A 22,569-nucleotide genomic window follows, 5' to 3' on the forward strand; every position below is an offset into this window, starting at 1 on the left:
AGTCCAAAGCAGATCCTGGCCTGTTTTGGACAAACCGGTGTGAGAGGATGTTGCCTATCGTATTCAAGCCACGTGTGAGCTCCAATTACATTCAAAATAAGATTAGACAGTCAGTGAAAGTCACAGACTTGATCAGTCACCCACAGCGTTACACAGGATTAAAGTGACATCTTCAGCCCGTTTCCCAGTCTGTTATGGGTGTTCCAGGCACGTTTCACCCCAGCGAAACAGGGAGTGTGAATCCGCTCAGGGAGCCTGTCTTTATGAATGCTGTCCATTGGCTGGTGCTGGCTGTTTGGCATTGAAGGCGTTATTGCTTTGAAACCCCAGCAGGCTTCAGGTAGGAGTCGAAACGTGACTCACCGCCTGTGTTCTGCCTCCGTGACACTTCATGTATGTATGAATGGCTGCATCTCTATTGCTCTGTAGCATTTCTATCTTACACCAGTGACTCAGTTCACGTGGCCAAGGCAGAGAGGCTGTGGGCGTGTTATGGTCTTTCATCGCTCTCCGGTAATGGGAACAGCCTGTACAGTCGTTCTCTTGGAGCTCCGTTCAGTCAAAGACAAATGAACTGGCTTGGAGGAGCGGTTCATGATATTGTTCCTGAGACACGGCCTGAAAGCTTGTCTTTCATTTTGTTTTTGTGCACTGATCTCGCCGACGTGTTGGTGAGGACATTTCATCCAAACGCACCTGTTGGCGATGATTAGAAGTTATTCTAATCATCAATGATTGCATTGGACTCTCAATCAGTGCAGTGTTTGGCTAGCAGAGCCTGTAACTGTGGCCTGTGTTGGTTCTGCCGTGGCCAGGCTGTCTTTCAGCGGGCTGTCCAGTAACTCCAGTAACATCTGCAAGACATCACCGAAAATAATAGTATGTCCTTAGTCATGCTATTAGTCATGCTGTTTTACTCTGGTGAGCGAATGGTTGCACTGATATTCTAGACAAATCATTTATCCTGGACTGCTGACACAGTGGGATAAACCATGGACCCTTAGTCCCCTGTATTCCTAATGATGCCAGTAACCTGCCCTCACAGCGCGCTGTTAATTGTAATTCTGATTAATGCAATATTCTAGAATAACCGTGCGACAACGTCACACCTTTTAAGAGTTTGACACAAGATGTCGGAGGACTTTTGTCACCGAGGTTTGTGGTGACCAAACATTAAAAAACACCACAGGCCACCACGGCACATTGAAATGCCTCCAATCACTAAGAGGGCTCCGGAGAAGGTTTGATCTAATCTGATGTTGTATCGGCACAGTACCTGTGTGTGCAGGCTTGCATGTGTCTACATCCTATTCAGTGTTTGGAGAACCCAGTGCTCTGGTGAGGTGAGGGAACCAGACGCCGTGAGATCTCTGGTGGTTCATTTCATTATGGGAATCCCATTGTCTAGTGAAGGCTAAGAGTTAATGTACTTGATTTGTTTTCTTCTGTCAAGAGGTTTGACGGAGACCTTTTCATTGATTATTTTGTTTCATTTTCTTTCTGTTGGCTGGTGCAATATAAATGCAAATCAGTTCAGCTTTAATGGCCTTTATGGACGGATGACCCAGTCTTTAAATAATTGACGTGTTTGGGGCTATGTGTTTCCCTGGGGTGAGAGCTTGGTGTCATATCTTTGCAAGGCCCTCTCCATTTTTAGCCCATTAATTGTTTAAAATATGTTTTGTTAGAAGCTAAATAATAAACAATTATAAATGTAAATTGTTGCTTAACTGTTTTAAATCTAAGAAACACAGCAGACAGACATTTAAATATATGTGATAGCTACTGTATGTTGCCCTGTCTAAGAGTGTCTGCAAAATGGCATAAATGTAAATATGAAAAATATATACTTGATTTATGGTGTCAGATTCTTCTAGAAGATGTTTTTTAAATAATTAGACAGTTGGTATATATTCAGTTTACTGGGTCATAAGTTATTTAAAGGAATCTTTGTCTTTGTGTCCACTGTGTCCAGTCTCCCCAGAGTCTCTGAAACACACAAGGTAATTAGTTGAGGGTCTGGGTCCATAAGAACCTTCAGGATCCCAAAGATTCCAGGGCAGAAGCTGTGCAGGTTCAGGGATATGGCGAAGCTCTTAAGCTGGGTGCCCTCAGAAGCTTGAGACCTGTCACACTTGGAAGAGGTGTCCAGGAATATGCCGTGGAACTCATTCTTGGAGCACTGATGTCTATGTCTGTGAGCTCCTCTGCAATGCGCAGAATTTGTGAGGAGTGAAGGCTGTGAGGTTCATCTGACGCTCTATATAGATTTATGAAGTGATTATGTCAAAGTGTGTGTGTTTCTACTCCATACCAATTTCACATTGGTACTGGTTCTACTTCCAAGAATAACTAAGATGATGGATGCCCATGTTATTAATTGTTTCAGTGAAGGTTAGACTTTTTTTTTTTTCTGCCAACTTTCCAGACACATTACAATGACATGGCCCTTAGCTTTTAACTCTGGTTATTTATCAGTGCTAATTGCATGTCAGTGACTCAGCTTAATGTAATGGGTTGGACAGTCTTTATGTGGCACCTGGGGTTCCTGTGGAGAGAGGTGTGGACGGGCTCGTCTGCGTCTGGTGCTGTTGGTTGGGACGTCGGACAGCGTTTACTCGTCCCGCTCTACTGGCTCCTTGTGGCGGATCATATGGCTGCAAGCTGAGGCTCAGTGATTGAGTGGAGAATGGTCACTCTTTCGGGTGCGTAGGTTCTGGCCAAAACGAGCCCTATGATAAGAAGCAGAAGGCTTTGGCACGAATGTCATTGGAGGACGTCTCGTCTCTGGCAAACCCGATGGGAAGCTGCTGTGCTGGGTCGAGGCCATGGTCGCAGCGTGGAATTAGGAGGAACCCCTTTTCAGGAGGAGGAGGTGGGAGGAACCCTCTGTCAGGAGGAGGGAGGGGGAGGAACCCTTGGTCAGGAGGAGGAACGAGGCGCGAGGAACCCTCTGTCAGGAGGATAATTCCTTTTTCATGGTGTTTTTTCTTTTACTGCAGTCTAGAGTTCTACTATTTGTTTTTAAGCAAATTTCCATTATGAAATGTTTCCAAAATATAATTACTATTATTATAACACAAATAAATATACCTACATAATGATAATGAATATATTACAAAAAGATGTAATCTGTGTCATAGGTCTTACAAGCACTGCTTTCACTGACTCAACAACCCAGGATGCATCCTGTTGCAGCCATGATTCTGTCATTCTGTGTGTGCGGTGACATGATCAGCTCTTTTTGTCCTTCACTGAAATAAAATAAGAAAGGCGTTTAAGTCCGAATCTGCATTGTGATAGATTTGAAAGAGAAGTTTACATGTTGAATTTCCAGATGATTATAGACTGTGGGTGGGATGTGGACAGAAACACATGCTACTTTTTCTGTATTTTGAGGACTGAAAATTGGGTCCCATGACAGAAACGATTAACCCTGACTTAAAAAAATGTGAAACTCGAAATGCGTAAACTGAACGCAGACACATTCTTATGGTAACCCTAACGTGTATCCCAAGCGTAAAACATTTTTTTTTTTACTGAGAATCAGCCAAACAGCCACACTTCTCCCTATTTGGCTATAGTATAGATATAGACATGTTGTCAGACGGTATTGCATTTGTTTGACCCGTAACTCAAGAGGCAAGGACATCCAATCCAGTCCACCTGCAAAAGTAACACTGTTCATCAGGATGCTTGTCCCCAGCTGGGCCTCGTTTGCATTACTGGTACAGAAATGATCTCTACCAATCACTGGGAAAAGCATATCCAAGTGGATCAGCCCATCTATAATAGAACGCCGATTGATTATACTCCTTTTTCATGCTTCCAGACCTAATATCCCCCCATGTTCCAGGCTCACTTTTCATGTCTTATGAGAGCACTGGGATGAGTAATAGCCTGCTCAGGTTCGCTGACGTTTTTCAAGCACACAGTGACTCCTGGTAATGGTGGATTCTGCCGTGTCTTTTAGGAATCCGGCCGGTTATCAGAATTTCTCCGTGGTGCCAGACCAGCCTGTATCTATTATCTTGACCGGGCATATTCTAACAGTTTTAAAACATGGGCTCCTACTGCTAACTCAGAGTGAACCCTGGCTATTCTTTAACAAACACACATCTGCTTGTAGCGGTCCACTGATGACGATGAGTGAGTACATTACTCCCGATTGTGGATGTTGTCTTTGGGAACATGGTGCCGCCATGGTGACGGTTTGTGTTTGGCTGTCGGACTTCCATGACCCCTGACCTGCCAGTCTTAAGGTCCGGATCTGCTTGAATCCAGGTTGCTAACGGCAAAGCGCCATTGGTTGAAATAAAATTCAAATGATCTCCAATGCTCCTGCATGTGATGGAATGTTGAAACGGTTGTATTATTATGGCTTTACTCTAAGGCAATCTGAGAGGGGCACAAGTGCCAAAGAAAGGAGGACTTCAACTGCTTTTAAGCTGTAATCTTGCAGACATGCCACGTTTTTTATACATTTTACATCTGTTTAGGTTTAGTTTGCATCTGTTCCATTTGTACTATAAAGGATGGTCAGCCATGTCTCTGTTAAACCAGCTGTTTTCATAGCGCCAATGATTTTCTCTAGAATGGGAGCTTATGGCAGGAGCGGACAAAATAAATTCTGGTTTTATATTGGTTGACCTCGCAGTCATTCCATTTCAGTGTAAGAACTTCTTCCCTTCACTGTAGACTTTAAAGAGAGAGCAATGCAAAGAATTTCAATAAGGGAGTGAGTTTGGAAATTCTGAAATTGCATATTTTAGAAATAGAATAATTTTTGTGGATGCATTTGTGTCTGCATAAATCTCCAAATTAATTTTACTTCCCTAAAATAATATGGTCAATGTGATGTTACATTTGTTTTGATTGATCTAATATTCATGGATTAAGGATGTTTCCTGTGTTTTATCATTACTGTTTCGTGAGGTTGGTTTCATTTCTTTATTCTGTGTACCATTCAGGGTAGGGTAATATAAAAGTGTTCATGTGTGAATTAGTACCAGGTCCCCCCATAGCTTTGGGAATAGACACCAACCACCCCGCTGGAATCTCACCTCACCATGACGTACTGGAAGGTTCTATGGTGTTATATTCGTAATTATTCTGTGTTGAAATCATTTCTTACTTTTGCACATACACTGCATATTTACCACTGCCGTTCTGTAGTAGCCTCAAGTTAATGGCTGTTGTTACAACTATATAAGGTATGTTTTCAATGATTGGCTTTCATTGTTTTATAGATGTGGATATGTGTCAGTAAAAGGCTTATGTTCACAACAGCCTCACTGAGCATGAACATCGTAAACGTTCATAAACTCTTCCTGCGTGCGTGCGTGCGTGCCGTGATAGATGTGTTTTCACTGGCTGTCTGGAAAAATGTCATATTGCAGCCAGTGTCTGCTTGGACTTCTCTGTTGCACAAACAGAGTAGTGCTAAATAATATTCATTCTATTATTGTAACATTTCCTGGAACCTATGATTTAAGGGTCTGTGAAGGACGGTTTCTTTTTCTTGTATTTTTTTCCACACTAGACAAAGTTGACAACTTGCTGTGCGTCGTTCCTTTTGAGGAAAGTCATGTACTTCCTCCTGTTTGTCTTCCAGAGTGAACGCCTCTCACTAAATGCTCCGGACATTTCCACTCCCGCCGTGACACCATCAATAGCTGTCTTTTTTCCCCCTATTTTTTTCAAACCAAGGAACGTGTGGAACGCCACCACAGAATGACAAGCCTCTGTAATATCCCCGCTGTGTCGGCCTTTAGCCCCTGTCTTTGGAGAGGATCTCGGTCCTCGCGGCCACGCAGTGGCGGTGTTTCCACTGGCGTCGTGGGGCGCGGAGGACTCTCAGGGCTTTATGACAGACTAAGGCCCGGCTTCGCAGTTGAGAGCCGCAGGGGCTGGAATGCCCTTCCCAGCAGAGTCTCCATCCGAGGGCCTGGGATTTGGGGCGGACGGGAATGTAATAAGGATAATTCTGTGCTGCAGTTCTGTGGTCTGGCTGTGCGGTTCCAGTTGCTGGCACTCACTCAGATTGCAGGCACTCACTGGCCTGTTTTGCCATTGGATAGAAGTGCTTTTAGCTTTTGATTACCACAAGGGGGCAGCTAGGGACTAATTTGGGTTTCAGCAGTTCACTAGTGAAACACTACTGTTTTTGTATCAATTCATTATTATAATTAATTTATTATTATTTTTGGTGAATTAGTTATCATTCCCATTCGTGTTTACGGCCATGGCATGTTTTTAGATTACGATCATCTGTATTATAAACAGCCATTTTTACCTTTTTTGACGTTTTGAATTGCACGAAATGGTAATAATTTCTTTGCAGGATTCTGCGCGGGTCTGTCCGTGATGGTGACCATGGTCATTATTGCCACCGCGCTGCACCATTTCTCCCTTAACAGCGCCGTCACTGTGGCGGATGCTGCTGGGAAGGAAGGACACGGGCATGCCCTTAGTTCTAGACAGGTTTTTGAATAAACAGTTTCCTTTTTCGGAGCCCTGGGTTGCCTAGGAGACGTTAACAGAGACATTGGGGATGTGGCGGTGCTGTGTGGTTACGGCAGCTATGGCACAACATCTGCCTGTGGTGTTGACTTCCTGCTCACAACGACAGTGTGGCCTAATAATTTCTAACCTCCATAACTGCCCGTTGCTGCACTCGCGCTGCTCTGCGTACGTTGAAATGTTGATCAGGAGAGGACAATGTTAATAGATGACTTGACTTTTCCGGGAATAACCGTAGTTTTCCAGGACCAAAACTCTGTTTTTGTTTAAATTCTCCGGTGAGGACTCCTATTGTACAGATGGCCGTTACTTTGTGACGACGCACTGGGTTTAAGAAATCCCAACTTAACATAACGTGCACATTTTTATCCGCTGGCTCAGCGTCTTCCAATCCTGACCCCCAGGCCACGAACAGCCAATCCCAGGGCTTGTAGACCCTAGTGCATTGAGGCATCTCCTTGTCATCTCACTAACAGGCAGTGCTACACATGTGATAATGGCCTTTCCTTGTCTGTTCTAGTCCTCTCCGAACTAGGTCTCATTGTTGTAGTCAGCCCGGACCTGTTCTGTACTTCTTTAAACTGCCTGCACAACATTCTAAGACCGATCTCTTCCACTCTTGATGCTCTCAGTTAGTCTCTAGGTAGCATAATTAGTAATGAACAAAATAGAATAGAACTCCGAAGCTTCTCTACTTTGAGATAAACATTTATTTCACATGCGTGTTGTTCAACAGGGTAGGATGGCAGCTAACTGACTCTGTTTTGAACAGATTAGTGTCCCGCGCAGCAAAAGGTGAGTCACACAGTAGGCTTGACAGGATGCAGGCCCACCCTCTGCTTTCCTGTCATCCTGTAATAACCCTGTGAATGAACCCAAACAGCTGATGATTATTATTATCTCACTGGAAATCATGTCTAACATGAGCACTTTATTCTGTCCTCAGAGAACATCCGTCTGACTTGAAGCGCTTATGGATATTTGCCAAAGCCCGCTACAATGTTGAATGTTCCATGACTTTAACACCATAATGGAGGTTATCGCTTATTGATCCTTGTTTACTTGTGTGAGCCACAGGACTATGTAAATTGATTCCCTATTCCATACATATACAGTATTACTGTATTTTAAAGAGGTCCTGGTGGAGATATGATGAGGTACCAGTACAGTATATAACACGTTTCCCCAAATGGAATCATAATTTTATCATGTGTTTCCGGTCTCATGAGCCAGTCAAACGAGTCCTGTGGAGTCCAGTGGGATAAACGTGAGGTAGACGTGGTTGCCTACAAAGGTGTGTTACAAAGACACATTTAAACCAATGAGACGCAGCCTGCTGCCCAGACATTGATTGTCAAGTTATTCCACGGGGAGTTTGTTAGGCAGACGATGTTCCTGTACCTGTATTTGAACTTCAGCTGGTCCTAGAGTGGTGCCGTCAGGAGACTTAATGGAAATGCCCCTTCTGATCTGCGATTGTTTTTCTAATGCCCTGTTTCCAGGCCTACGCCAACAAAACACTCGACAGTTGGCTCATTTGAAGGGCTCCGGAGTCTGAGCTTCATTACTCACCGACACACACTTTTGGTCTGGCCCGGAGTCGCTCGGACAAGCCCTGTATGCGTGTGTGTGGGGTGGCGGAAGCTCTGTAGCAGGGCTGGGAAAACTCAGTGCACCATCTGCTGGCTGCATTTGGCGACAGTTCAGACAACAGCTGTGTTTGTGTAAGTGAGGTTATTCCGGTACTTTGACCATCTGACCTGCATGCATTGGGTCGACCTTGTGTGAGCAGGCCCGTCGGCAAGCAGAACCTTTTAGTAAGGGCCACTGCGTCAGTTGATCATGTTTCACAGAGACCGATAACAAACAGAGTATGATTGCAGGTTGTGAGTTACCTTCCTCTCTTTTTACTACAGCCCTGTCAAAATGTGTGTCAAGATCTTGGGCTTGGTTTTGACCATGAGGCTTCCACTGTGGGACGGTAGTTCCTACTTGGACCAGATGTTGTCTTGTTATCAGGAATTCAGATGAACATTCATGCTCCGATACGGATGTTCTTTTCTATTAAATCTACTCCTTTCCAGTTTATCATGCTAAGGCTATCTTACAAATTGACTGTTGAAAAGCTTAGGAAGCAGTGTGACTTTTCAAAGTGATAGAAAGATTTGCTGCTAGCTACTTTGCCCTCTGAGTCTGGGATCTTTTGCTCAATGCTGCCACATGTACATGAAGCTAACTTACTATGTACAAAATCTTAATTATATGAAGACAGTTTTTCATACAGATTTTTTACTCTAGACATTTTTCAGAATAACTAAAAAGACCTTTCCCAATGCAGTGAATATGTAGACTGTTTTGCTTGTGCTATGTTTTTCTCCAACTGACTGACAATTTTGGCCCAAGGCCTTTCCTTTAAGATGTTTAGTACATGAGGTTAGACGGACGACCTTCCTCTTGAAGAAGAAGAGGTGAAGACGGACACGTTGGTGAAGAATGTGCAGAAAATTACCTCCCAATAGAGGTTTACAAATGGATGGAAAAGGGCTTGGGGGCAACAACTCTATCTGTAGCTCATAGTACAACTTAATGCCCTGCTTTTTTATTATTATCATTAACATACTTGGGTGAAATCAATTACAAATGTTTGGACTGATGAAGGATAGCAAACGCTGCCTGCTCATTTATTTTTAGACTGGGCTTTCGGGAGGATTTTAATCTAAGGTTCATATTTGGACAAGTCTAATGCTGACTTATGTGGGCTGTAGACAAGCATCAGGATAATCTCTATAAACCTTTTCAGTTTTCTCTTACCATATTCAGGCAATTATGTTCAGCAATTTCCTGACCCTCTTCTTTCGAAGTAGCACGATGTTGTTGTTTTGTACTTTTTTTGTTGTTGTTTTATTCATGTACTTTGGCTAACATAGTTACAAGATACTGGTCAGAATAGTTTTATTATTAATTCAATGTCTCTGGAGTTGTCCTAAATGCATAGTCAATCAGGCCACGGATGTTTCTTACTGCTGGTTTAGATGGTTTTCAGATGGTTTTCAGATGGTTTTCAGATGGGTATGGGACTGCTCACCTGAATCAGGAGGGGCCAGAAGATGGTGTCTCCATCACCAACCAACCCACTGGAAGAGAACAGTCCCGCCATGATTATTTTTGCTCCTAGAAACTGTAACTTCTGCTCCTTTTTAAAGATTAGGAGAGGCTCCTCTCACATGACTTTGTCTAGCTTAATGAGCATAATAATCAGCCAAACTGGACTTGTCAACTAAGACATAGTCCTGACTATGAACACAGCAGCTTAGTCTTGTATTTGAAGGGGGAATGTTGAAACGTGGCTCCTACTGGTTAATGTTTACTGGTTGAAAGAGGAAATTATTGTAAACTTCTTAGGGGTTTCTTCACCCCTGCTCCTCTGTGAAAGTAGAAGTCCCTGTAAAACTCCCTCCATATTTAGGCAAGGGGGGAGGGAAAGTTCTTAACACTATGTAAACAGAGCCCTGAGGGGAGGGCACACCACGCTTGTCTGTGTTTGTCAAATGAGACCAGCAACTCCCTGTACCGAGCAAGGTGGGAAATATTCTCTATCCCAAGGAGGGACGTGTAGCAGCCTAGGAAGGTCCAGTGGAACATTCTGTTGAAGGGCACCGTTTTACTCAAACATTGACCAAGTTTTCAGATGTCCGAGAGTGCCTTTGTGTGCTCATTGGCACAAAGACCATTTCAAGCCCATTCCTGAGAGAGCGTCCTGGCGGCCCGGTTACAGTGTGAGAGTGTCAGCTAAGATGTCAGAACATCAGTGTTCCCAGCTGCGTCAGAGTGGAGGACGCGAAGGGAGTCGCCCACGGCAGCATGAGTGAGACGCTCTGGTCTACTGCTTCACTGCTGGTGAGGGCCTCCTCCCCCAGTGGTGTCTGCTGTGCCGAGGTGACCCAGCCACGCCCTGCCAGGGGCTCTTCCTGCGGCTCCCCCAGGATTTCCCCCTGGGATTTCGCCCCGAAACTCCCCGCTGCTCTTCCGAAACCTCCTGATGCATCGCAGCATCACCCTACAGAGGCGCTTCACCCTGTCTCGCACGGCGAGGTAGAGGGCGCGGGCCAATACGATCACAATTCACGGGGTTTGTTGTAGTGTCATGAAGCCTGGCACCCATGAGCTTTCCCAAATGTTGGGTTGATTCCTTTTGGGCGCTAAGTTAAAATGGTCTTAAGTATTTGTTGTTGTTTGTTGGTTTGTACCCAAAGTCAAGTTAAACGTTTCTCAAGTTAACTGTGCAAACCTGACTCTCCGTATTGTTTTGTGATGCCTGATGAATATCCCCCTGAAGGCCTTCAGATGCCACATAGTTACCCCTGTCCCACTTCCCATCTGATGCCAAGGGAGTCAATTGAACTTGTCATGCGGTGTGCTTGCTGACAAAGCCTCCTGGTCTGGTCTGAAGGTAACTCCTAAGTCAAAGTCACGGGTTAACGTTTCTGTTCTCTCTTCTCTCGGCATCTCAATGGAGCCTTGTGTTTGTGGCGCTGCCATTTCGAGCCTTTTGCCTCAGGTGTTCAGCAGGCTGGCCACCATTGTTTTAACATCGAGCTGTATCTGTTCTACAGATTACTTTTCCACTTAACCATCTAGCTATGCAAAGGAGACACCGTTCCTCGCTTAACAAGGGTTAAATGATCCATTTCTTATTTGGGTCTTTGTTGTTACTTGGTCATGTAGTACGCCACTGTATTGTCATCACAGGTGAAATGCCCCCAATCAAGTCATGCAAAAATTACAATGAGCATTGTTTTTTTTCCAGGTAGAATATAAAGGGATAATTTTAAAAGTAATTTTGGGGTAAAAAACTCCCATTCCTTACTTCGCTTACAGCCTGTAGTTAGCGTCATTAGCTTCGTACAAAGTCCTGAATTGAAACCGTCATAGCTGTGCCAGTAAAAGCTACATTGCATTCAGAGATTTACTTGATTATTAAAGATTAATTTTTTTGTGTGTGAATTTTGAGGCTGTAGGCAAGGGGAATTTTACCCAAAAGGGATTTTGGGTTGAACTATCCCTTTAATAGATTTTCAAGAGCTTTCAATTGAAACCTTTCCAAAACAGTTGGTGGTCTTTTCTGGCCATCGGTGACGTCAAAGATGAACTTTCCACTGCCAAGTTCATGACCTGCGTATAATCATTGAGACTTGATGAAGCCAATAGTGTGACCAGAACCATTTAAATCCTCTGTTTGCACAACACGCTGGACCAAACTCACTTCAACTAATGATTTGCCTTCTGTGACCTTGTCCACTTCATCACCCATGTGAATCTCTCATGTTTAGAGCATTTTGAGTGTGTCTTAGGCTGTCATTGAAATACAGTACCATCCGTGGCTGTATTGAGAAAGATATTTTCTTCTTTTGTCCTTATGTTCCAAAAGTTTGAATTTAAGATAAACAATGACTATGAGGTTTAGATTCTCAGAATATTCACGAATATTCTAGGCTATTTCTGTACATGTTGGATTTTAAAAAAATGTCTATATATAGACTTTTCTGTCTTACTCAAATTCCCAGCATGCAAGGCATGTTTTATTGGAGATTAAATCTGGAGATTGGCTTGGCCAGTCAAAAACTTTCCCTTTTTATTTCGCCCTGAAAAACTCCCTGGTTACGATAGCCATATGTTTGGGGTCATTGTCTTGCTCATTGGACAGGACTGTAATGAAATTCTGTCCAATGTGTTTGATGGCATTTCGTGGTGCTATAGCAGATATTTCTTTGCACTTCGGTATTAATTTAGCTGATGTTAGCAGTTACATCATCAATGAAGACAAGCGAGCCAGTGCCAACCTTACACTTTATTTTCAAGACTATTTGGCATGCTGAGATTGACTACTAATAGATATATCAAGCTGATGACTTACAGTAGATATGTGTTATTGATCAGCAGTCTTTTACTTCTAAGTCCGTTAACTGCTACAAAGCTCAATCTCTTTTCCACCATACTCACCAATGACTCAGAAACCTGGATAGTCCTTTGTTTTGAAAAGGGGGTTTTGTGTATGAGAGAGTGAAACACTGTCCCGAAAAAGTACTGCATTATTGTTAATCCAAATATTCTTGCCACAAAACCACATACACAACTCAGACGCACATACAAAACACATTGCTCAGCATTTGACCTTTACAAAAAATCTATCCCTTTAATTTCAAGCAGCATGACCAGCAATATGACTAATTGTTCATCAGGAAACCTGGGCTCAAACAGAAGATGATACACATAACAAAGCTCTCTGGTGGAATGAATGAGTCATTTTAACGGTCCAGTGGGTGTTTTACTATAATGTCTTCCAGAAGATTCACCCACTGAGCACACGTCACAAAGGTGTGTTGGCAGACAGGTTTTTTTTTTTTGTCAGTTGCTTCTCAGGAAAAAGGGCTTCAGATAAGCTCTTTCGATTCTTCCCTTGGATACGGAAACCTTCAGTGTTTATGCAGTATACCTCCTATATTGTAGTTAACCACTCTTTGTATTATTGGTGAAGACCAGCAGAAAGGACTTTGGGGAAAAAAGTTGTTTATCAGCGTGATATTCTACAGAGAAAGCGCGCGCACACAAACTCCTTGATCTTTTCTGTCTGGAGCAGTTACTTGTGCATACGGGGATGATGAACTGTGTTACTGTAAGTAGAACCCCTTTGGGTTAAGGTTTACAACTTAATGGGACCACAATGATTACCCTTCATACTACCTGTCATGGAGGGAAACAATAGTGAAGAATGTACCATGTGTTTGTGTTGTCTGGCCCGCCACGTCCGTGGTGCCTTCTGGTTTAACGTCCAGCTCTACCATGTTGTCTTGGGGTACATCTCCAGTCTACAGACCCACCCCCTGTCCTGCTCCCTGTCAAGCCTACAGACCTCCCCCTCTCTGGCTCCCTGTCAAGCCCACAGTCCTCCCCCTCTCTGGCTCCCTGTCAAGCCTACAGACCTCCCCCTCTCTGGCTCCCTGTCAAGCCTACAGACCTCCCCCTCTCTGGCTCCCTGTCAAGCCTACAGACCTCCCCCTCTCTGGCTCCCTGTCAAGCCTACAGACCTCCCCCTCTCTGGCTCCCTGTCAAGCCTACAGACCTCCCCCTCTCTGGCTCCCTGTCAAGCCTACAGACCTCCCCCTCTCTGGCTCCCTGTCAAGCCTACAGACCTCCCCCTCTCTGGCTCCCTGTCAAGCCTACAGACCTCCCCCTCTCCTGATCTCCTCCTTTGGACAGTGCCTTGCTGTAACCCAGTAATGGATCGAAGAGCCCGTTTGAGTCCTTTTTAATGCTTTAATGGGGCTGTGTAATGGAGGCCTGAGGGTCTGTCTGTAAGGGGTCAGTTCTGACCCGTCAGGGCCTCGTAATGGGGCGAGACATTCCACATAAAAAAAGATTTGAGTTTTGCTTTTTGAAAAACTTCATGACTGATTTTGTTTGACAGGAATCTGTAACGTCATTGCCCTCCCCTGCTTGAGGAACAATGGACAACACGAGTCCGTCGCACTGAGTGTGTTTCAGTCAGCCTGGCAGTGAGATGCTTCTCCCATCCAGATACAGCTAACACATTGAGCTCGCTGGTGAACTGTGATGTAGCGCGGTTAGACTCGTAGTACTTCGTGGTACCCAAACACAGAATTTTCTGGTGGTGTTCTTGTGGGACCACATGACTTGAAGGCCAATTAAACCAAATATTCCCTGGTGAACATTTTAATGACGCAGCTCATTAGAGGTGGGCTTTCGCTCCTCATTCCCCAATCACCTGTGTAGAGGTGAGGGCGGTAGTCGTCTGGTGAATGTTCTAACAGCGTTGTTTAACACCGTGTGGTGTGTGCGGCGTCTAGAACAGAGGTGAAGGGAGTTTGCTGTCTTGAGTGCGTTTGTGTATTTCGTTGCTGGTACCCAACTCCGGGGCCATTGGCCTCTTTCAGCCCAGTCCGAGGTGGATGATAATGACTGTGGTATTTTAATGAACGTCCGCAGGTAACGATGGAGGATCCAGAGCCGGCATGCCTGGTTGGCGTTTCAGATCCACGGAGAGCTGGTGTCTGCTAGCGCTGTCTGCTAGTGCTGTGCGCCGTGCTATCTGGCACTATCACAACTGTGTCATTCACAGACTGATCCGCACAACAGACAAGAGTGACGCTGCAAATGTTGTGGGCAGTGGTTTCCTGACTAATAACGGCTTTCTGTTTTTTCAAGAGCAGAATAGAAAACGCAGAAAAACTGCCTGCCAATAATTGCATTGCTGTTTTTCTCCCGGACTGCGTTGTGTTCACGGTAGCGTGTGGAGCGTGCTGTATGTTCCCGGGTGTGTCCCTGTGTGTGTGAACCTAAGTGCTCCCTGGTCCTCACCCCCTGCTAGCTCTCACTTGTGGAAGCCAACGGGAACAGCATGTCATTATTTAGCTGTAGGGGGAAGGAGGAGGGTTCGGTGTCCTCCCACGTGGCGTCCTGCCCTGGTCAGGGGCTGCCAGGATCCAGAGGGGCAGACTGGCCCGTTAGGCAGCGGAACTGGTCGTCTACGGCAACGAGATTGGAAAGTTTCAGAGAACTTTGAAAGTCCGCCCCCCCCTCCCAGCCCCTCCCCACCCTAGTCTTTTAAAAAAAAACAATTTGGTTTTCATTTTGGCAAAACTTTTTCTCGAGGCACCTGCTCTTATACAAGACGTCGGTTGTACTTTTTTCCATCTCCAGCTTTACGCTCTGCCTCTTCATCTGAAGTCCGGGATTCACCTTTCCTTGGAAGAGGTCAACACTTGATGGAGTTTCTTGGAATTAATATCCTCTGGAACTGAAGGTGTCTTTTTACAGGCTGTTTCACTCTTGGTCTTTTTACAGGCTGTTTCACTCTTGGTCTTGGTATCCTGAAATAGCTCAATCCGGTTGCAGGGACTCGGTTGTGCCCAGTTTGGAGCCCTCCGAAACAGTACCTCTGGGGACTGAGGAATCTCTCCCACACTGAGGAGAGAGGTCAACTCTCGCTCTGCCCTCATTGCTTTTTCCTATTTCCCTTCTTTTTCTCACATTGCTAAAGATCTCTGTAACACACAGGATTTCTCCTTTCTGTAGAGGCAAACTGAGACTGAAAAAGAGTGTCTATGAGAGATTTATTTTAGGAGATAAGGCTTTCTCTCTCTCCTCTCTCTGAGCGGCATTGTACAGTTGTTCAATTTAGGAGCTCGTCTTTGGATTTGGACATCAGACGACACCACTTCAAAGTCTAAATCCTACAACAGCTACTTAAGGAAATCTGTCAGGAGGACTGAACACCACTGGTCTTGTTGAGACCTGTAAAGGCTACAGCACTTGGGACTCGACATTTCTGCCTCTACTCAGCTTCCCTCCTGACAGCCAGTTACGGCTGACCCTGGGTCATCAGAGGGAGGTGCTTCCTCCCCTGCCCTCCACCACCTGACTCATCCTAACCCCAGCGGGGCACACCTGTGATCCGGGGGCTGTTCCAGGAGGGGGACCCACCTCCCTGGGTTTCCCGAGACACAGGCAGCATGCGGCTGGTATAGACCCGGAAGGACAGTCCTTTGGAGTGGATGAGCTCCTTCTGAGCTCCTTCTGAGCTCCTGCTCCTCTCCAAAGCCTTTGTTCTGGATCAGTGTTAACTCGTTTTTTTTGTTTGCACAGCAAGTCATACATTTTTTTTTTTAACCTAAAATGAACAAAGATCCCAGATTCCCCAGGAAGGGGAGCCAGTTGTGCTTCAGCCCAAGCAGCTACGGTCGGAGACACTCCTGCTTAGGGTATGTACCTAATCTGGTATAGGTTATGTATGTAGAACCTGATCTTGTATTGGGAATGTAGAAGCTGATCTTGTATCGGGTATGTGTGTAGAATCTGATCTGGTATTGGTTACGTATGTAGAACCTGATTTGGTATTGGGTATGTATGTAGAACCTGATCTTTCTATTGGGTATGTGTAGAACCTGATCTTTGTATTGGGTATGTATTTAGAACCTTATCTTTTACCAGATGTGTGTACAACCTGATCTTGTTTTGCGTGTATATTTAGAACCTGATTTTGTTATGGGGATGTATGTAGAATCTGATCTGGTATAGGGTATGTATGTAGAACCTTATCTTGTATTGGGTATGCATATCGAACCTGATCTTGTGGCTCTTTAGTTAATATAACTTTTTTAGAGAACATTCAGCTTGAGAGCTGACTGGTTTCATGTTTGTTTTTCTGTTTCAATACCCAGACCCCCTGAGCTGCAGGCTGTTAAACACTGTCATTTACAGTAACAGTCAAAAGTTGGGACATAACTTCTCATTGAAGAGTGTTTCTTTATTTTGACCATTTTTCCACATTGCAGAATAATAGTGAATGCATCAAAACTATGAAATAACACATAGAATCATGCTTTTTTTTCATTGTCTGTTTGGGCGTATTTATGTTTGCTCTGGTGCTCTGACAACTCTACTGTAACAGCCCAAGGGAAAGGAGAGTAGGATCAATAGCATCACCTCAATCTGTTGATGTCGCACTGTGTCTGTGTGTGTGTTTGTGTGTGTGTGTGTGTGTGTGGGGGGGGGGGGGGGGGGGAAACCACCCCCAGGTTTTTTTTTATTCCCTAATTCCACAGGAAAGTCATCCTAAGCATCCCAAAAATAATGGATTTGATGTAAATCTCCCCAAAAAAAAAATTTCATGAAAATGTTTAGTGTGCAACTTACATGAGATCATCTTTAAACTGCCTCTGTACAGCTAGATTTCAAGGTTTTACATTGTCCAGAAATGTTTCTATCGTTTCACTGTCAATAGTCTTTTCAGCGTCATGATGGCTGTTATGTCCCTAATAGGTGTGCATGTGTTGGGTAATTGTGTGTATTGTAGCTTGACTGTCCTTTCTGTGCTTGTTCTGGGATATTTGATATTCATAGGCAGTCATAGATATTTGAAAATGTATGTTTCCTATTTAAGATTCTCTTAGAAGCCGTATATTCTTTAATACATTTCTTACACATGGCTTTCTTTATTCATAATTAAGCTGGTGTCTTGGTGGAAAGTCCACTGTGTTAAAATCACCAGTTATTGTGTGCGTCCAAACACTCATCCCCTATTAGGAGCTAGGCCGCTGCTGGGATGAGTGGGATGAATTAGCCAGGATGACTCATCCGACTAACCTCCACCCCCGATGGCTGAATCCACTGAAGTCTGAATGTACCCTCGGGGGAGCGCTATTTTCTGCAAGATTTGTGTTTTGTTTGTTTGTAGTTTTATCGGTTCTGTTTTCCTGCTTCCCGGTTTAAATGCCTTTCTCTGTAGAAATCTGGTCACATACGTATTCCGTGCTCCCCTTTGTGTGGAAATGTACTTGTGTGTAATGCTGAGCAGCGACCCAGACGTGGTGGAACCTCTATGATGTCATATAATGTCCGGGCTTTTGGAGCCGTTCAGAATTCTGCTTCCGAAATGTGCTGACATCATAGTCACAAGCGAGTCTGTTCGGTACTAGTCACTGACAGACGTTATGTCCCAAATGACGATGACCATCACAGTAATGATCTTCATGTAAGGCCTGATGTCATTCCTGTGAAGGAGGCCTGTATCCAGGTAAATCAGAATGGCACCAGTTGAAGAAGCCTATTGAGGAAGATGTCACATAATGACCCTTGGGTATTGCGTGACAGTAATGCCATTTGTTCAGACTGTGTTTTGCTCTCAAACATGCTACTTCCAAGTGTCAATCTGTCCCTGGCGTTTTTTGCCCCAATTGTGACAGTTTTGAACATCAGACTGATTGGCGGCTTCTGCCACATTGAGATCCGAAGCAAGTCAGCCAGACAAGCGTGTTTGTTCACATGCGTGCGTGTTTGTTCACATGCGTGCGTGTTTAAGAGACGTATTGCTGAATGCTTTGACATGGCACAATAAAACACTGTGTACTGAACACGTTCACATGCTCTCCCAAGTAGCCTGAAGAGAACTGGAATGCTAATCAAGGCAACAATAAGCTCACCCCCGTCCCAGAAAAAAAGCCCACGAGCCTGGAATAGTTCCCAGACCCCATGGGGGGGGGGGGGGTACAACAGTGGCTAATGTGCGTCACCATACCCAGCTCTATGTTTTCAGCATGACTGCCTTTCCATCATCCTCCCCCTCCCAAAACCCTATTGATTTCTGTGTGCCCGGTACAAGGAGAGATGCATTTGGGAATTGGAGTGTCTGTATGCTGTATTTCTCTCTTGTAGTAGCTGGTCATACTAGCAGCTAAAAGCCTGTGCTAGAAGGTAGACCAGACAAGTCAGCAAACATTGTTGTCTTATTACATTGTCCTGCATACTATGTGCGCCAACTTAATGTTTTATAATATTTTTATGTTTAATTATTACATGTTTCAGATGGGGAACTAATCCTGTGTTTTGGCTTAACTGGTATGGGACTGGTATGGGTTTAGTATCTCGGTCTGGAGTGACATCTAGTGGATAAAGCCACTTTGTTTTTATTTAATGTGAAAGAGTTGGTTTTGTCAAGTCCAGTTCACTATATGGGGGTATTAGTGGGTGTTGTGATTTGAAAACAAAATTAATTTGTAAAACAGCAAGTACAAGCACCCGCTTAATTTACCTTTTGACTTTAAGGTCATTTGGTTTTAAGGCTTTGTTTTTAAAACTTCTGCTCTTGGGGAACCTTTGCTGTGTAGAGAATTATCTCAGAAAATTGAGAATACAGCTATAGTAGTGATCTCTGTAAACGTAACTTCTCCCTAAAGTGAATGTAAACATAATGTATACATTTGACAGGTTTCCTTTATAGGAAGAAGTTGCTGTTACATCAGCAGTACACTTTCTAAGCATCAGCAAATTATAAGCCATTCAAAATGTGCCTTTGTCACAAAACAACAGAAAGAAAGCTTGTCACTGTTTGAGAAATGTAACAAAGTGATGTGGCGCAATCACAGAATTGTTTTTGCTGAATTGTTATAAATAGAGACCTCCCATGATGCACTAGACCGTAGAGTCCACATCAACAGGCAGGGACACAGTGATTCAACCCCTCACCAGTGACAGTCCTGCCCGGCTCTAGGGGGGGACACTGCATGGGCAAGCCCACTGCTCCAGTTATGGTTAGTCTCATGGGAGGAGATGGGGAGGCACATTCTTGGCAAGCCACCTAGCCCGATGTCGTTTTCAAGACCCAGCACGTTTGCCAGACATGTTGCACAAGTATTCAATGTTGTGATATAGGTAGCTTATGCAGAGCCAGCCCTAGCCCTACCGAGCCAAGGAGTGAGATTTGGTTTGTGGGGGAAACCCACCTTGCAAAATATGTGACTTACTATCTTGGTGGTGGAGCAAAATCTTTTCTACTCTTTTTGCTATAAGGTATGGAGAATCGATTCCTGTTTTTATGGGCCAGTTACTGTGATACCAGGACGTCAAAACAACACATGTTATGTGAAATGCGATACCGGCCTTCATGTTCAAAGGTTGTTTGAATTGTAATAGATGCAGGACAGAGAAATGGAACTCGATCAACACATTGTAAATGTCATGGAAACGCATAGGAGAAAGATGAGGTCAACTTTGGAGAATAGTTGACGCGCTGTGGGGCTTTATAGTATTCATTTTAGAACATTATTTTCTATGTATAAAATCGTAGAGCTTGACGGTTTTCAGAAGGTTTTCTCCTGGTATTGCCCAAATGGCTGATCCCCTGTGTGATCGTAGGCTAGGCAGATTTTTATATTTTAATATTTCAGAACTGTGCATTTCAATAAAGTGTGTGATTGACTGGCTTTTTTAACTCTCGTTGCATCAGCTGAGAGGGTCATAGGTTGTTTAACTGGGTTGTATTCGGTACTGAATGGAAAAGGTTCTTGCAATGGTAATGAAAATGTGCATATGATATTGGACATTTTTGGCTAGTTTCTCCTGGTTTCAGTCAGTTTTCTTTTGTTTGAGGCTACTGTGACTGGAGGGGAGAAAGTAAAAAAATAAGCATGCATCCCTTCATTGTAAAAACCTGTAGTGTTACAGGATATGCTGTAACTCCCCACCAATCCACATGTCCCCCACTCCTCACTCTGGCCTCTTTGTCCTCCTTCTCACCTCCCTCTGAGGGGAGTGTCCGTCACATCAGAAAAGCTCCCCTTCCAATTGCAGGTCTGCTGACACGTCGGCCAGGGTTCTTTGTCCTCCTCAAATATTTACCCGTGATTTCATCAGGGACGCTCTTGGCCAGCTCATGGGCCGTGTCATTCTACACCTTTGTCTGACCTCATTGATCTGGCTGGGTAGATTTGTTTTAGAGATTAGCTCGTCTGGGATCAGATGAAAACCTAGTGCTATGTAAACTACCATTTAGCAAAAGTGCTTAAATGAGTGTCCAAAGTTAACCTGTGACGGCTGATGGGGCTGTATGCTACTGCTGCAGACAAGTTTTAACAACACCCATTATGACTACTCTCAACCAGCTTTTGTCTTCCGCTAAGGCTTGTTGTTTCAACACCTTCTCAGTTTAATTGTGATCCACTACGATGTGTTCGTGTCCTAGTGTCTTGCCAAAAAGCAGAGAAGTTGAATTAATGTCTTGGGAGATGATGTATAACTATAAATCTGCATGAGTTTAGGTGTTCAGGGTATTTAGGTGTAAGGACTAGAGCTTTTAAAGGGTTAAGTCTGAACTCTGAGAATGCAGGGGCCGGGCTTCAGTTGAGACCACCCCTTTATTGCTCTGACATCACTGTTCAACTGGCATGCATCCACACACACACCCCAACACACACACACACACACTCTGAAAGAGATCGCTGACACACACACACACACACACTGTGAGACTTCCACAAAAAGACACACACTCGCGCACACACACAAACACATTTTATGCACACTCAATACTGTACACAGACAAACACACACACACACACACACTAGAGGGTCCATACATACGTGTGTTCAGCTGTCAGTGGGAGTTGGGACTTGGAGCTGGAAGACATGGGTTGGGAACGCGGAGGGACACTGATGAGCAGGTGGGGGGAATGCGTGAGAGCGTTCTGAACGAGCGATCTTTTCCCAGAGCCAGGCACAAGAATGGAAAGGACCAAAACAAGTTAGTTATTCATGATGGTTTTATTTAAGAATATGTTGGGGGTTTTTTCTGGATAGACAAGGATTTCTGGGGGTTTCAATTTCTTGCGGTGCACTTCGCTTCACTTGCCTCTGGTGACCATGTGCCAAACATGCGCTGAGTGACAAACTCCTCACCAAAACCCCTGCAAACTCTTCTGACGATGTCCTCCAGGAGAAAGCTTTTTGTTGACGACAGAAGCTTTTCAGGAGGAGATTATTTCAATGTTTTTGACAGGAGGAATGTTGGTGGGAAATACCAGAGAGGATATTCCCCAAAGTCTCAGACTTTCTCCCAGGTCCTTGCAGGGATTCTCTTGCTGTTTTGACTTCTCTTGTGGCAGCGTCTTCAGTCCTGCCCGTTTGATATGTCATTCATTTAAGCGGCAATGGGAACCAGGTGCGGCGTGAACAACGCAGCGAGGTCACGCAAAACGAGCCCGACAAGAGGACCCTAGTGCTCCCTTCACAGATCCCACAGGAAGGAAACAATCAGAAGAAGGAGGAAGGAGAGAGTGCGAGACTACGCAGCGGGAGGAAGCCGTGGAGAATTATGAGTTTGCCAACAAACTGCGTGTTCCTGGCCCCCTCCTCGGACCGGTCGTTTAAAGTGCGGAGCGGGAATATCTGTGGCTCGCCGTGTTCTGTCAACATGCCCATTGACATTGTTCAGAAGCGCAGGCGGTAATGCACCTCACCATTATTACCTCTACCACAACATTATCACCTCTAGCTCACCATTATCACCTCTGCTTTCCCAGGTGTTGTTACCACCATACAGAAGGTGGCTGGTTCTAATGCATATTTACAGGCGTGGCAGTCTGATGGATTGAACGTATGCGGTTACTAACTCCATAAAACTTGGTTTAGTTTAGAACTACACACTTTTTGTTTAATCTTCCAAAAACCAACTAGCCTCTCACCAGTTTGCTTTCT

General features: G+C 44.5%; 1 protein-coding gene across 8 annotated transcripts in view; it reads left to right on the plus strand.

Annotated features, from left to right (window-relative positions):
* pde4cb (phosphodiesterase 4C, cAMP-specific b) overlaps positions 1-22,569 on the plus strand; it is a 67,364-nt gene that overhangs the window by 15,848 nt on the left and 28,947 nt on the right. The window contains exon 1 of one of the 8 annotated variants that reach the window (XM_010897506.4): positions 15,223-16,301. The exons of 5 other annotated variants lie outside the window; for them this stretch is intronic. In XM_010897506.4, coding sequence (XP_010895808.3) covers positions 16,216-16,301 — 86 coding nt within the window. In that variant the 5' untranslated portion in view covers positions 15,223-16,215. 2 more of the 8 variants (XM_034293698.1, XM_010897505.4) reach the window with 2 other exon arrangements.

Source organism: Esox lucius, chromosome 8 (assembly GCF_011004845.1).
Source record: "Esox lucius isolate fEsoLuc1 chromosome 8, fEsoLuc1.pri, whole genome shotgun sequence".
NCBI classification, from domain to species: Eukaryota; Metazoa; Chordata; class Actinopteri; order Esociformes; family Esocidae; genus Esox; species Esox lucius.